This window comes from Lepisma saccharinum, chromosome 21 (genome assembly GCF_977018435.1).
Source record: "Lepisma saccharinum chromosome 21, izLepSacc3.1, whole genome shotgun sequence".
Lineage (NCBI taxonomy): Eukaryota > Metazoa > Arthropoda > Insecta > Zygentoma > Lepismatidae > Lepisma > Lepisma saccharinum.
In genome coordinates, this window is record NC_139249.1 from 63,993,562 (window position 1) to 64,007,661 (window position 14,100).

General features: G+C 39.0%; 1 protein-coding gene across 2 annotated transcripts in view; it reads right to left on the reverse strand.

Annotated features, from left to right (window-relative positions):
• The window catches only part of LOC146004060 (uncharacterized), a 117,148-nt gene that overhangs the window by 43,938 nt on the left and 59,110 nt on the right, over window positions 1–14,100 (reverse strand). The window contains exon 1 of one of the 2 annotated variants that reach the window (XM_083142674.1): window positions 11,598–12,349. The exons of the other annotated variant lie outside the window; for it this stretch is intronic. Within the exon in view, the coding sequence (XP_082998800.1) occupies window positions 11,598–11,918 (321 nt within the window). The 5' untranslated portion in view covers window positions 11,919–12,349. Of the gene's footprint in view, window positions 1–11,597; window positions 12,350–14,100 lie in introns of those variants that run through there. 2 annotated transcript variants of the gene reach the window in all.

Sequence of the window (14,100 nt, forward strand, 5' to 3'; positions counted from 1 at the left end):
TGCGTCACTAGTCACATCAGTGTGAACATTCCGTGTCGCTTGTCCTATTGGTCTGAAAGTTTCCTTACACTCATGTCGATGGCACTAAGTTTTGTGGGTTTTCCCTTGTCGTTTCACGCAATCATCATTATCACCATCGCCGCGATTAGTTTAAAGCGGAAGAAAAGATACCAAAAATACAAATGCTTCAGTGTGTATATTTTTAAAACAAATGATGATAATGATAATAATAATGAACCTAATTCATACACAAAAATTTAGTTACCAAGAGCATTCCACGCGTATTTTTTTCTCCCGTATTATTAATAAAAGTATAACGATAACAGGACGTGGTCGACTGCCTAGAATGTTCGTTAATGTCTTTGCGATCACTTTACTAAATATCATAGCAATTATCACATTCATAGAAATGCTTCATGTAAAAGAATCAGACGTTGCAGGGAAAACTCCATTTACTTCCATTATAAGCAGAAGAATGCCATGCAGCTGTACCGACACCAACGCCTCTAGCGGTATCATATTCGAGTGGAACCAGCCAGAGAGCCCAGAACGGTGCCGTTTTCCACACTACGTTATTCAAGGTGCTGTACTTGAGCTCTCATTCTCTAGCGTTGACCGGTGGAGGCACATAGTGGTTCGGATCCCACTTTAAAACTGTAGGTCCAGTCCCGATTAGCCTTACTGTGCATAAAATTGATTTAAAACACCAGTTCAATCGATCAATCAATCTAGTGTTGACAACAATATTGTAAATAAACAGGAATTTCAATTTTTTTCAAGAGAAAAGCAAACAGTTAGGAGTGGTAAAAAAACACTTTATTGCTCGGATAACAGAGAAATTAACGCATTTAGAGGGTATTGAAAACTTAAACTTTCGTTTGTTTAACGTTGTTTCGGACTTTTTCTGATATTTGGAAGAAATTCACCAAACACTTTCGATCACGCGTGGACATGTACGTAGTTATTGGGCGAATATGGAGTATATGTTGAGAGATGTCCTAAAATATAGAAATAATATGTAAAAATAACTAAAATATGTAAAATATGAGTCATATACGTAGAAATATGGAAAATACAAACTAAAGTTTTGGAGTCTACATGCCATGATGCACAAACGTAATACATAAAATAATTGATTTCAGCTTCATACATAAATATGTATTTACATATAAATTTAGTAGCTAACTACGTAGAATATACGTAGAAATATGGAAAATACAAACTAAAGTTTTGGAGTCTACATGCCATGATGCACAAACGTAATACATAAAATAATTGATTTCAGCTTCATACATAAATATGTATTTACATATAAATTTAGTAGCTAACTAGGAACAACAGCATTGACATATTCTCTATGAACCTAAAATAATTCTGAATAAATGTCCTCAATACATTTCAGACAGTAAACGTAGTAAATTGAAAAACTATTTATACAAACATATAATTATATGGTGGGTTAGTGTGTGTATTGAATATTTAACAAGCTCATATCCTTGAACCTGTTTTGTTTATCTCTGTTATTATTATTATTTAATGTATTGTATGATTGTATCAGCTTATAATTATGATAATCGAGCACTATGCCACAGTTAATAATAACATTTATGTAAGTGTAAACTCGGTTGTGATTGCAGAACAACTGTATTCTGCCTTTGTTAATTGCGTTGTAAAACTTTATTTTCCAGTTTACAGAACGCTGTAATTGTGCATTTGTCTAATAAATAAATAATGATAGTTCAGGAATAGTTATGATAACTAAGTTTACAACAATTTATTTACATTTAATAATATTCTGGAAAATATCAAAGTTCAAGGATTTGCCCTGAAACCCCAAACAATTTAAGTTTCTCCTTGGTTTGCACTGGATTGTACCTTTCCTACTTTCGTTTGTACTATTAGTTGTCAAGTAATAGCAAACTGAATTGGCAAAGAGATGAGAGGGACGCTAATTCACATATTACGTTGCACTAAGCTCGTACTTCATATTTTTCTCGTATTGCGTCGCTTTCTGCTAATTTGTCTACTCACGATCAAGGATGCCCGAAGGATTTTTTTCTCAGGGGCAGCAGTGCTCAAAGTCGAGGTAACATGGAGGATACTGACTCCTCACTTAAGAAAATTCTCAAAAAGAATCCCCCACTAGGATAAGTTACATAGGCGACCCCTGTCCATTGCATTTTCTCCATGTTGCTCCATACAAGCATCCCCACCTTGCCCGCAAGTTTGTAAAGCAACTCACCCAGCTAGGAGTAAGATTTTCTATCTTGCCCTTAAATCATAACAAAATCACATTTCTTTCTGCTTTAATCATATAATTGAATTGAATTCAAAATACTTTGGCGTTGTTGGCATATTCAGACTTGGGTCCAGTATTTAAATAGATTCTGGATTCGATTTACTTCCTTTCCATAAACACCTTTTATCTTTTTGTACTTTTTCACGATGCACATATATCAGACAGAGACCACTTAATCTGCTGTCTTTCACGATACCCCTCATCCATGTTTTCGCGCTATAATTTCACCATACGAATTATATTACGTTTCCCAGATATCTGAGTGGAGCGCAAGCAAATACCCCCTTTGGACCCCCTTCATCATGATGATGGACGACACTTACACAAACAAATATGCCCAGACTAGGACTAGAATCCCACCATTCGGCAACGAGTTCGTGAGTCTATCAGTTTTCTAGTTATAGCTTCATTGTATAAGTTCATCTGACACACATGCAGCTTGGCAGGTTTAATTTCAAAACAAATTGGTACTTGAATAAAACTACTTTCATCTTTAGCTTCTAGTAGTTTCAACGTGAACCTAACAGTTGAATCTCAGACAGACCAATCAAAACAATTTATGTCACATTCAGCTAGAGCTTGACAATCCAGTCACAAAATTTTACATTTCAAACTCTAAGAATTTCTGAGATATCAACAGGTTGTGTAGTGTCGATTTGTGGCTTCCAATAGCAAACGAAGATAACGTTTGTTTCATGAACACGTTTATTGTGTCTTTCAGTTCAATATGTTTTATCTTTGTTTCATCGGTAGTTTGTGACATATCATGAACTGACAGACGTAACCTTTACATAAGGGTACATTTCAGACACTATCGGAAACCTGTCCATTCTGAACAACCGTATAGCAATCGCATGAAACCTTTTAAACTGAAGACTCATAAAATACTAGTTTAAACGCACGGCCATGAAAATATGCGGCTGGGTAGATTGCGCTGGTGCCATATTTGGGAAGAAGCAAAGCGAGAGCGGGACAAAAGTAGCTGGTGGCAACGTCAACCGGGCTGCGTTGCCTAGTTGGAGCGTCAGACCGATCTCTCTCCGGGGCACTTTTATGTCATCCGTGAGCGTTCGAGCAAATACTGTCAGTTTGTATCACGTGGATTACAAAAAAACAACTCTACAACGAGATCTTTCATTCTCTAAAATCTCCGAACACACGGGGTTGTGTTCCGACGTGGCAACAGCGCGAACTTCTGCCACCCGCCTAATTTCATGACCGTTCGTTTAGTTTCGTGTAAGAATCTTGACTGATGCAGTGTTGGCATATGAAGGAAAATTTCCTCTTGTACATAGAAATCATTCAGCTAAAATTTCATTTGAAAAGGGAAATTATTGAAATATGCAGAAAATTTTGAATCATCTGTTTCTCACAAATTTTCTTTTTCTTGTGTAATTTATTCCCACCCCTCCCCAAAACAATCCATAATTAAAAAAATAAATTTGGCTTGGGAACATCCTATATCTTCTCATTTCCTAACTTTGAATGTTAATTCTAATTATACAATTTCAATGAAAGTCATGGTAGCTGTCATGTTTCGTAGTTTTCACAAATTGTACAAATTGTTTAACTGTGGAAACTTATATTTGATCCATTTATATTTGGAGTTCTGTGTCATAAAGTGGCGAGATCGTGAATAGCCCAGGGTAAGAATTAACGGGGGCTGTCAGATATTTCCTCCCCTGGCAAAAAAGTAAATCTTCATCCTGCCAGGGATTATGTGATCCCCTTCCCAAAAGAAACAATACAATCAGATTTGTAACAGAAATATTTGCCAGATGCAAACTTGTTCACGAAGCAAAGTAAGTTTTCGTGTTTTAAACGTTACAAGTATAATCACTGACTCTACATGGAACTATCGTAAATCTATATTGTTGGGCGTATACGGTAGGAAGATAAACTTGACAACATTGTATGTATTTATTATTATTTATTATTATTGCCTAAAGACGAGTAAAATATATATTTGAATGGAATTCTTCTCGTTTCGTAAAACTGATTTTCGAAAATGGGAACATCTTAACTTTCCTCACATGTATAATTTTGCATTAATGTACTTTTCAACATAGCAGGTCAATATTTTTTACGCCTCAAGTCTGACAAATATCACTCACACATTAAAAAAAAATCATGTCACCACCGCCAGGTTCAAGTCTTGGCGTAGATGTCCCCTTGTGAATAGCTCTTAATAAATTTCATCTTATCATTATTCATCTTCATCTTAGTGAATAGCCTAAGAAAAAAGCAATGTAAATAGAAACATTCCATAAGTATATTTAGTTGAAAACAAAAAAGTTGTTCAGATTTATGTTAACAATTCCATTCTTGTAAAAATATTTAACCTGACGAAAGTTACGTGATTCAATTTGAAACGTTCCAATTTTAAAACACACTTGTGTGTGTGTAAGGGGGGTTGTAATTTCGTGGATGGTTAGTTCAATTAATAGAAAATCATCTCATTTGTTTATATGTTAATATGATACAAGAAACTGTGCCTTTGTTACAAAAACACTGAAGAAAGGATGAAGTAGTAATGTTGACAACGTAACATTAGAAAGCTTTAACACATTATTGTCTCACTGCATGTAGTACGGCTAAGGACCTTACATTTCCACAATCCTAATAACCCTGAATAACGTTGATTGTTCTCAGAAAGTGGATAAAATGTGCTAAACACTTTATGCATAGCGAAATAACACGAATCTATCATTCAACGTTTTAAACGTTTCTTTCAAATGTTATAACTTTTTGTGCGAACGTAGGGAAAATTACCGAGAAAATTCGAGAAACTTAACCTACACATTCTTGAAGTCTTGTCCGATTTTTGGTGTGAACGAAACGTTGAAGGAATATGTCACCTTGCGTTTCCAATATACCGTGTTCAGTTTGTCCCCTTGCAATACATTGTTTTGAAAAACTTCGCACGCTGACATAACCTAACCAGGCACGTATCTAGAAATATATTTCCGAGGGGGTTCGAACCAATGTCTCAGAAATAACAATAATAATAATGTTTAAATTAAAAATATATTACTAAATTATTAAATTAATTGATATTCTATTGTTATTATTGCATAATTGAATGAATTTAATTGGTGTTTTAAGTCCACTGTATGCACAGTAAGGTTAATCGGGACTGGACCTACAGTTTAAAGTAGGATCCGAACCACTTGTGCCTCCACTTTTTTTTTTTTTTTTTTTATTTCCTTTACTATTTACATCTGATTATAACAAACTTTTCATGATTACTATACAGGTTTTACATACTAGGATATATTACATTTAGAAAATTCGCATAGACATTGTTCTTTTTGTTTGCCGACATATTTTGAACTGTGTGCCTTAAATAATGCACAAATTGTTCATGAAAGTCAACTTGCTGGTAAGTAGAGGCAAACCAAGCATATTGCCCCAGTAACCACAATACACTGTTCTGTTTCTTTTTAGGGAAATAACTAAAATTGGGAAACAGAAGATGATCAATTGTAATATTCTTCTCATTGGTACGACAGATGACACTTACGAGTTTCGCAACATATTTCCATGACGTAGCGGTTATTAAGCATTCACTGAGCTTATGCACTAAACTATCAGGCACGTTACATATTAAACATAATGATGAATCTGCCATGTGCAGATCATAGAGTTTCACTCGAGTCAGCAGTATTTGATGCACTATAACGAACCACGCCGATCGTATTCTTGTTGCGAGATGCCTCGCGTGTATATTTTTCCACACCACAGGCCAACGACCTTCCGGGTGTCTTGCAACGATCTTAACAGCCTGTTGAGACGCTACACGCATTCTTCTGTATATGTGCGACACCACTGGAACAGGCAGGGTAGGAGTTTGTAACAAGCCATAGCAAATCTCTACTAAGGTATCACGGAGGTACCTAAGGTTGGGGGGGAGGTTAGTCACGTTTATGGGGGGATCCAACTGTATATGGGCCAAGCAGTCTCGAAGAACATGACTTGTAAGGCTATCAGGGCTCTGAATCATCGTCTCTATGTCCGCTTGAATGCGGAGCGCCTGGCTCTTGTGGTGCACGTGTGCAAGATTCAAGCCTCCCCCAGCATTATCTAAACACAAGGTCTCGTGATTTACACGTAACAACTGCCCATTCCAAACAAACCAGTTCACTGCACTTTTCAGCTTTGTTACATCCAACATTCGCATCGGAATTATTTTGGCTATAAACCACACTTTCGAAAGAGCATACACATTAACAAACGTGACTCGTGATTGCAAGCTAATGTTTCGAAACTTATTAATTTGTAGCACTGCTTTTACACTCCCAATCACTCGATCATAATTTACTTGTATCATTCCTTGCAAAGAAGGCGTAAATACTACACCAAGTATTTTTACAATGTTTACAACAGGGAAGTGTTGAACTGGTGTGTGTGGTGGAGAATTATTTAAAAACATCAAACATGATTTCTTTACATTTATGTGAAGGCCTGAATACACCCCGAATTCCGTCGTTAGTTTATGAACCGTGTCCACATCAACAGGTGACTGAACCAAAATGCTGACATCATCCGCATAAGCTAAAACTTTTAGCGACTTTGACAGAATAGTTATTCCTTGTAACCGTGCTTCCAAAGAGGCAAGCAGGGGACTTAGGGAAATACAAAAAGCCAACATGGATAAGGGATCTCCCTGTCGGACACCTGTGACAATGCTAAGCGATTTTGTCAGAAACCCATTAAGCTGTATTTTCGATTCAGCATTGTTATATAGCCCTTGCAGTGCTGAGAGAAAATTCCCCCGTATGCCCCTTTTGTGGAAAACATGAAACATATAATTATGGTTCAGCGAATCAAATGCACGTTCGAAGTCCAAAGCTAAAAGCGCTTGATCCTTTAAATTTTTCTTATTATGATTACTGGTAACCACTTCACGCAGCGTTTGCAACACTGCATAAATGTTTTTATTTTCACCATATACATATTGCATGTCCCCCACCAAGTTGCTTGAGTACGGCATTAAACGTGCAAGCATACATCGTGTGAAAATTTTATAGTCGTTGCACAGGAGTGTAATGGGGCGATAATGAGTGATCTCTGTCGGCTTTGCACATTTCGGTACTAATACTATAATACCTGTCTTGGAAGTCTTGCCCATTTTATGTTGCTGAAAGGCCGCGTTGACCCACTCAGTTAAAGTCTGCCCCACTAGCGTCCAAAATGTTTGAAAGAAGCATGTAGGAAGCCCATCCACACCAGGGGCGGAGAAAGGCTTTGCCGCTTTCACCGCTTTATATACTTCTTCGAATGTGAAATCCTCATCAAGCTTAGTTCTATCATCATCGGAAAGTACTTCCGTAACTGCATCCACAACAGAATCATAATTTGAATTGGCAGGTTGGTGCTGCGAAAACATCCGAACATAATGCTCATATATTGTACGTTGTATGTCCTTAGGTGCTATGATTTTATTACCCGCTCCATCTGCGAGTTCAGTAATGAGTTTCCGTTGTGCATTTTGTCGTTCTTGTATCACGTGACTAATCGACACCGCTTCTTCAGGGTCAAACTGAGGCAGTCTACTTCGAATTTTTGCACCCATACGTTTGTGGGCGGTCATATTTAAGAGTATTGCTTGTATACGTTTAATTTCCGTATGAAACGGTCGTCCTGCCGATGCTTCTTCTATTAATTCACGCAACACACGATAATAAAAGTGATATTTATTATTCCAGTCACGAGACCTCTCTTTACAGAATGATATACAGAAACGTTTAACTGCCGGATTTAGGATTTCATCCCACCACCGAAGGATGTCAATACGTCGAAGGCGATGCGTCTCCCAAAATCTCCATTGCTCATGAAATGCTCGTTTAAATTCCTCATCAGACAAAATGGACGTATTCATTTTCCAATACCCATATCCCCTAGGCACTAAGGGAAGATCAATGTTAATTGCCATTATCACCGCCAGGTGGTCCGAAAAACATGTAGGGGTGAGAGAAATCGAAGTAACTTTCTGACGCAGTGCCGGGGTAACATAGAACCGGTCTAGCCGGGACGCACAATTGTCTCTAATATAAGTATACCCCTGCTTATCAAAATATTTATCTGTCCAAACGTCCACCAATTTAAAACCAGACACCAATTTTTGGAGGGAATTAGATGTTGCAAAACCAGGACGTTGATCTTGTGGAAGCAAGACGCAATTGAAGTCGCCGCCACAAATGATATGTTCCTTTACACCTTGCAGTTCAGCCGCCACATCTGTCGCAAAAAAATTGTTCCTCTGTGATCTCTGATTTGTACCTGATGGGGCATATATATTGCATATCCAAACATTTGCCACTTTCGCACATATAATTCTCCCATTAGGATGACACACAACGTTAGTGATGGGCACCGTATTTTTCACTAGAAGCGCAGTCCCCGTTGCCTGACAATTTGCATTATTATATACTACTATAGATGGGGGCAGTTCAAAATTTATCACTTGAACTTCCTGGAGAAAGGCTATATCGAGAGACGACTGGATAAAAAAGTCACCCAGCGCCTCTTGTTTATTCCTGTTTTGTAGTTTGTTAATGTTAATCGTGCCTATTCTGAGTGTTGTAAACATATTTATTGTAATCGTCCTACATGTTATCAGGGACGCTGTATCCCCCTTATTGCCAAGGCTCTCCTTGTAACCATTAAACCCGACATTTGCACCACAATACAATAAGACCAATAGATGACAAAAGTACCACATCAAGTAAATGGAACAGAGTGGTACAAATCGTTGATCTTCTTTACAAAAAGAAGAAACTTATATATACAAAAAAAAATATATACTCGATCACTCTATCATACCTATCAGTCCCCTATCAAAAGCCCTTCTTATAACCACAATCATTACACTCTTACAAAAATTACTTAACCTGCTCAACATTACTACTCAGTCCACGAAATCAGTTTGTGGAAAATTTAGTACTATTAACACTGTTACCTTTAGGTACATTGCCTATTTTTTTTTTTTTTTAACTAACCTGTTTATAATCATGTTTAGTGTTGTCAGTATCCACTCCACTCTCTCGAAGAAATTTTATAGAATGTACACCTGCAGTATTTTTCTTCTTTTTTTCTATGACGCACACGACAAATAACTTTGGATACTACACTAGGGGTGGTCACTTCTTCCTTTCTTCTGTTAGTGCAGATACCCATGTGTGTGGACTCAGGACTCCCCAGATACCTGTGGATGTTGAGGCAGAGCTCCCCCGGGTTTTTTCTTCTTGCTTATTGGCGGGACGAATCGTGGTCTGGATCGCTTGTGTCTTGAAGAGCGTCGTTGTCCTTTATCCGTGTTAATTGCCGGAAATTCATCCTCTGTTTTCGATTCATCCCCGGATCCACCTTCTGTGCCGGTGTCTACTTTCTGGAATTCTATCTTCTTGTCTGCTTCATTTCCGAGTTGTGAGGGAATTCCTGAGGTGTGTTGTACCTTGTCAGGTCCATCTAGTGTTGTTAAGGGGTTGGAGTTGGAGCTGGAAGGTTGGCTACTCTCTTCATTTTCACCTACACTTTCACCTTGTTGTTCGTTATGTATTTTGTCTTTTTCGGTGCTCTTCTTTTGGCTTGGGTCGTTTGGTGTTAACTGTGTTTGACGCTCTGGATCCGTAGCGGGTGTCTCTATTGTTTCATTCGTGAAATGGGGGTTGGATCTATGGCAATTGACCTCTTCTCTTGATGTTGTATTCGAGTTTTGGGGTCTTGTCAGTACTGGAAGTACTGTAGGTTGGGATACCATAGGGGTCGTTCCAGTGGTCAAATTAACAGGGACTCGTCCAGTTCTACTAACGCGGGGTCGTCGCGAGGGGCATTCTGAGAAGTTATGTCCCTCCAAATCACACCCACTGCACGTACGTACTTGACCAGAATAAGTTACCCAGTACCTGTCTCCTTGTATGGTAATGTACGAAGGGATTGCTTTCCGCAGGGCCATTTTAAACACAATGCGCCCCGTTCGTGTTCTATAAATATGTTCTTCTGAATACCTCTCTTCCTTTACGTTCAGCACTTCACCGTATTCACTAATTACATTACAAATCGCATCGTGGCTTAATTCGTCTGGCACTACATGCACACTTACAAAAACACTCTGCTGATCTGCCCATTCCACATCTATTTTATGCCGTCCGTCTGCATCATAATAGGGCACTTCGGCTCCATAATCATTTAATAATCGCTCACCCACAACTTTCGTTACAAATTTCAGAAATACACAGTTTCGATAGTAATCAATTTCAAAACTTTGAACTTGGTTCGATGTCACACCGTACGTGTTATGAAACCACTTATGTAAATCCAGCGAAGTAGGTCTAGATTTTACACTACGAAAAATAAATTTCAACGTATTTTGTCTCTGTACCGGCATGTTTGTCTTCCTTCTAGTCTTCCTCACTTAGCATGTACGTACTCCAAAACAGAGCTTGCTCAATTCAACTCAAGAGTATTTTGCCTTACCTGCCACACGGAAAACAGCGAACGCGAAAACACGTCTGCACGCGGCCGCGTGTGCAGTTAGACTCCTACTGGGTATCGAACCCGGGACCCCTTGATTACAAGGCGACGACGCTACCACTGCGCCATCGGGAAGGCCCTTCATTATCGCATAAATAGATAAAAATACGTTATAAGAATAGATATATAACAGCACGTACTCATTATCTAGGTTGTATGTATTCAAGATCACCAAGAATTGTATAAAAACAAAGCAAGGATATTAATGTCAAATAGATAAAGAATTGTATATTTATTGAATAACAAAAATGACATTAGTTCCAGTTAACGAAAAGTAAAGATCCTGATTAATATTTGATGCATATTATCATAAGTAGTAATATGCATTTTGTACTGTCCTTCAAAGCCATGTGATCGCATTATAATCCTTGTCTTTTAGTAAGTTCAAAGGAAATAATTGAGCATCGATTATACAATAAATGCTAAAGAAGTACGTACATGTTCATTATTTAATTTAACTACTTGCTAATTCTTTCCAGGGTGATCCGGACTCCCTGGACCCTTCCCTAAATACGTCCTTGAACCTAACCTACTGCCGGCTCCCGTGGCGGAGTGGTTACCACATCGCGCTACGACGCCAGGGGTCCCGGATTCGAATCCTGGCCTGGGCATGGATGTTTGTGAGTATCCATTCAATAATTTCATCATATCATCACTCATCCCCATCTTCGCAAATTAGCGAAAAGTGGCACAAAAAGCGAAGTAAAATAAAGCAAATAAAATCAAAATCAAACCTAACCTACTCTAGCATTGCATTACTTACCGTTCGGTCCAGACGATGCCTCTGCCTCCTGGCGGTGCATTTGAAAACCGTCACGATGAAGACCCCGATGACGACGAGAAAAGCTCCGAGTCCGATTAGTATCAGTCCCAAGCTTTTGTCCATCACCAAAGACCCTTCGTCTGCTTTAGGCTCGGCTTCCTTCCCGTCTTTCTTGAAGCAATCCGTGTCGACCGTCGTGAGGACCAGAGCTCCCACCACGATCAGCAGCAGCCCCAGCGACCCACAAGAAGCCACGGGGAGACATCCTGAGGACCGTCTGGTGGTGGAGAGGGTCGAAATGTTTCTGGTCAAAGGGATCATGTCTTTCTTGAGTTGTACTTGTTAGCAGTTGAGGAACCAATCCAAGTAGGTCAACGAACCTTTCTTTCTTCAAATCTCACAGATCACTGATACGATAAGTCTTGCACTTAGGTTTAGTACACTCTTTGCTGCACCTGGTTCACTTTCTGTATTAACATCTTTAAATTATCATTTTTCTGATACGTTCTGCACTTAACACTTCGTGGGTCGCGCACTGTGACGGAGACTGGGTTCTTAAAATATGTTCAATTAAAGGTCTAACCCTCAGTTATTACGAATAGATATTTTCTTGGAACAATTTGAATTCTATAAAACTATAAAAATGGGTTGGAAATAGTACCACAACACTCTTTTTTCTTCTTCTATGTTATGAATCTAACCTAACCTAACCTAACATCACACAAATGACGTCACGGTATGTCAGCCAATCGGATTGCTTAAAATTGTTGTGGCAGCAATCACTACCATAAAAAGTCACTCTTCGCTAGTAGGGCACGGAACGGCAGACCGTATTTTCAGTATCAACTAAGTACGCCTATAGTCGCGCATGGACTCAGACGGCAAGGTGCTTCAACGAAATACTCCTAGCGGCTCGAAGACCTTGCTAACACTGGTGTAAAAGAGGGAGGTTAGAAACTCAGAGGGAGGGTGTTGACAAATGGCGCTGTTAAAACCACACACTCGGAACTAAAGATCGTGCGCCACCAACGCAGGGTTAAACATTGCAAATATCCATAGTTCTCGTAATCAAACCAGGCACACAAAACCGATGCAGCTGATGGCGTTTTCCTCCAGCACAAAACAATAAAATCAATCAGAACTGTTGAACCAGCAACGAAGACCACGCCTGTACATGACCTGCTCAAGCACCTTCCCACGAATTAGCACTGACTGTCGGAGGTGCTCCAACGGAAGCGATGGGTCCTCACTTCCCATACGAAGCGTTTGAAAAGTAACAACAGGAAACGGAAGCGGATCTGTCACAAAAGTTCATTGATTTGTTTTTCTCAGACGTAGAAGTGGCACACTTCGAAAATATTCCATTAAAAAGCAGAAAAAGAGGAAAAATTGCTTAAACGAGAGCGAATAGATTCATGACGTCACAAATGTGATTTCTTGGATTTGAACATAAGAACCGAACATGACATGTGAAGACCAGTGGCGGCGAATAGGGGGCAACTGCCCCCCTACTTTTCACCACTCTTGCTCCCGCATTATGGTAAACCTCATATACAAAGGGAAATATACTGTCTTTGCCCCCCAAGTTTTGGCACCTTGCACCCCCCCCCCCCCCCGGTTTTGGAACCCACTGGTGAAGACACTAGAGTTACATACTAGTACGGCAGAAAGAAAAGCATGAAGGGACAATGAGACGTAACCCTCCACTGGTATACATTATGCGCACCAATCATTCAAAGGAAACAACGATATATAATGCTTATTCCAGCTTTATTTCTTGTGACATATGAAATGAAAATACCTCCGCCCTTGACCCTGTTATGAGTAGTATAACAAAATGTTCTTGCATACGTCTCCTTCTACTAAGCACCATATTTTACCATCGCTTCATATACCTAAAAAAAGCTGGGCAAACGAATGATATACACATCAACGTTCCTAGGCATACCATTGGATTTGTTTATGTACGTCTGCAACAATAGATCTAACTGGATCTGTCGATGTCTCAAGCAATAACAAAAGTGAAAGTCCAAAACCTGAACTTCAAAATGTAGCACGTGCGTTTGTGATAGTAAAATAACAATTGAAACAATCGATTAACATTTAATATTTCGATACCTCTGAAAATATTTAAGCAAGAAATATGAACTTTGAAGACTTGGAAAACTATGAAATATCAACACCTCCTCTAGATTGGCCCCTCCATTTGTTTCTTTCGGTCAGCAATCGAACTCAATCGAAGTGTCATGTTATTAGTCCAATGTGGTATTCGGTTTATTTCAGAAGAGAAGCTTGCCCCCAAAACATCGTGAAGTTACCTCCCATAATTAGTAATATATATAGCAAAACGTAATAGGGGAGTGGAAGGTGGCAATATTTTCGATTGGTTGTTCAGATTAACGATAGGGGTAGCGATTCGTATAATTACTGAAATTGTTTATCTGTTGAGGGCGGGGGGAGGCTGGCAGACTAGGGAGGAGTTCGCTCTTCCTGTAAAAACTTA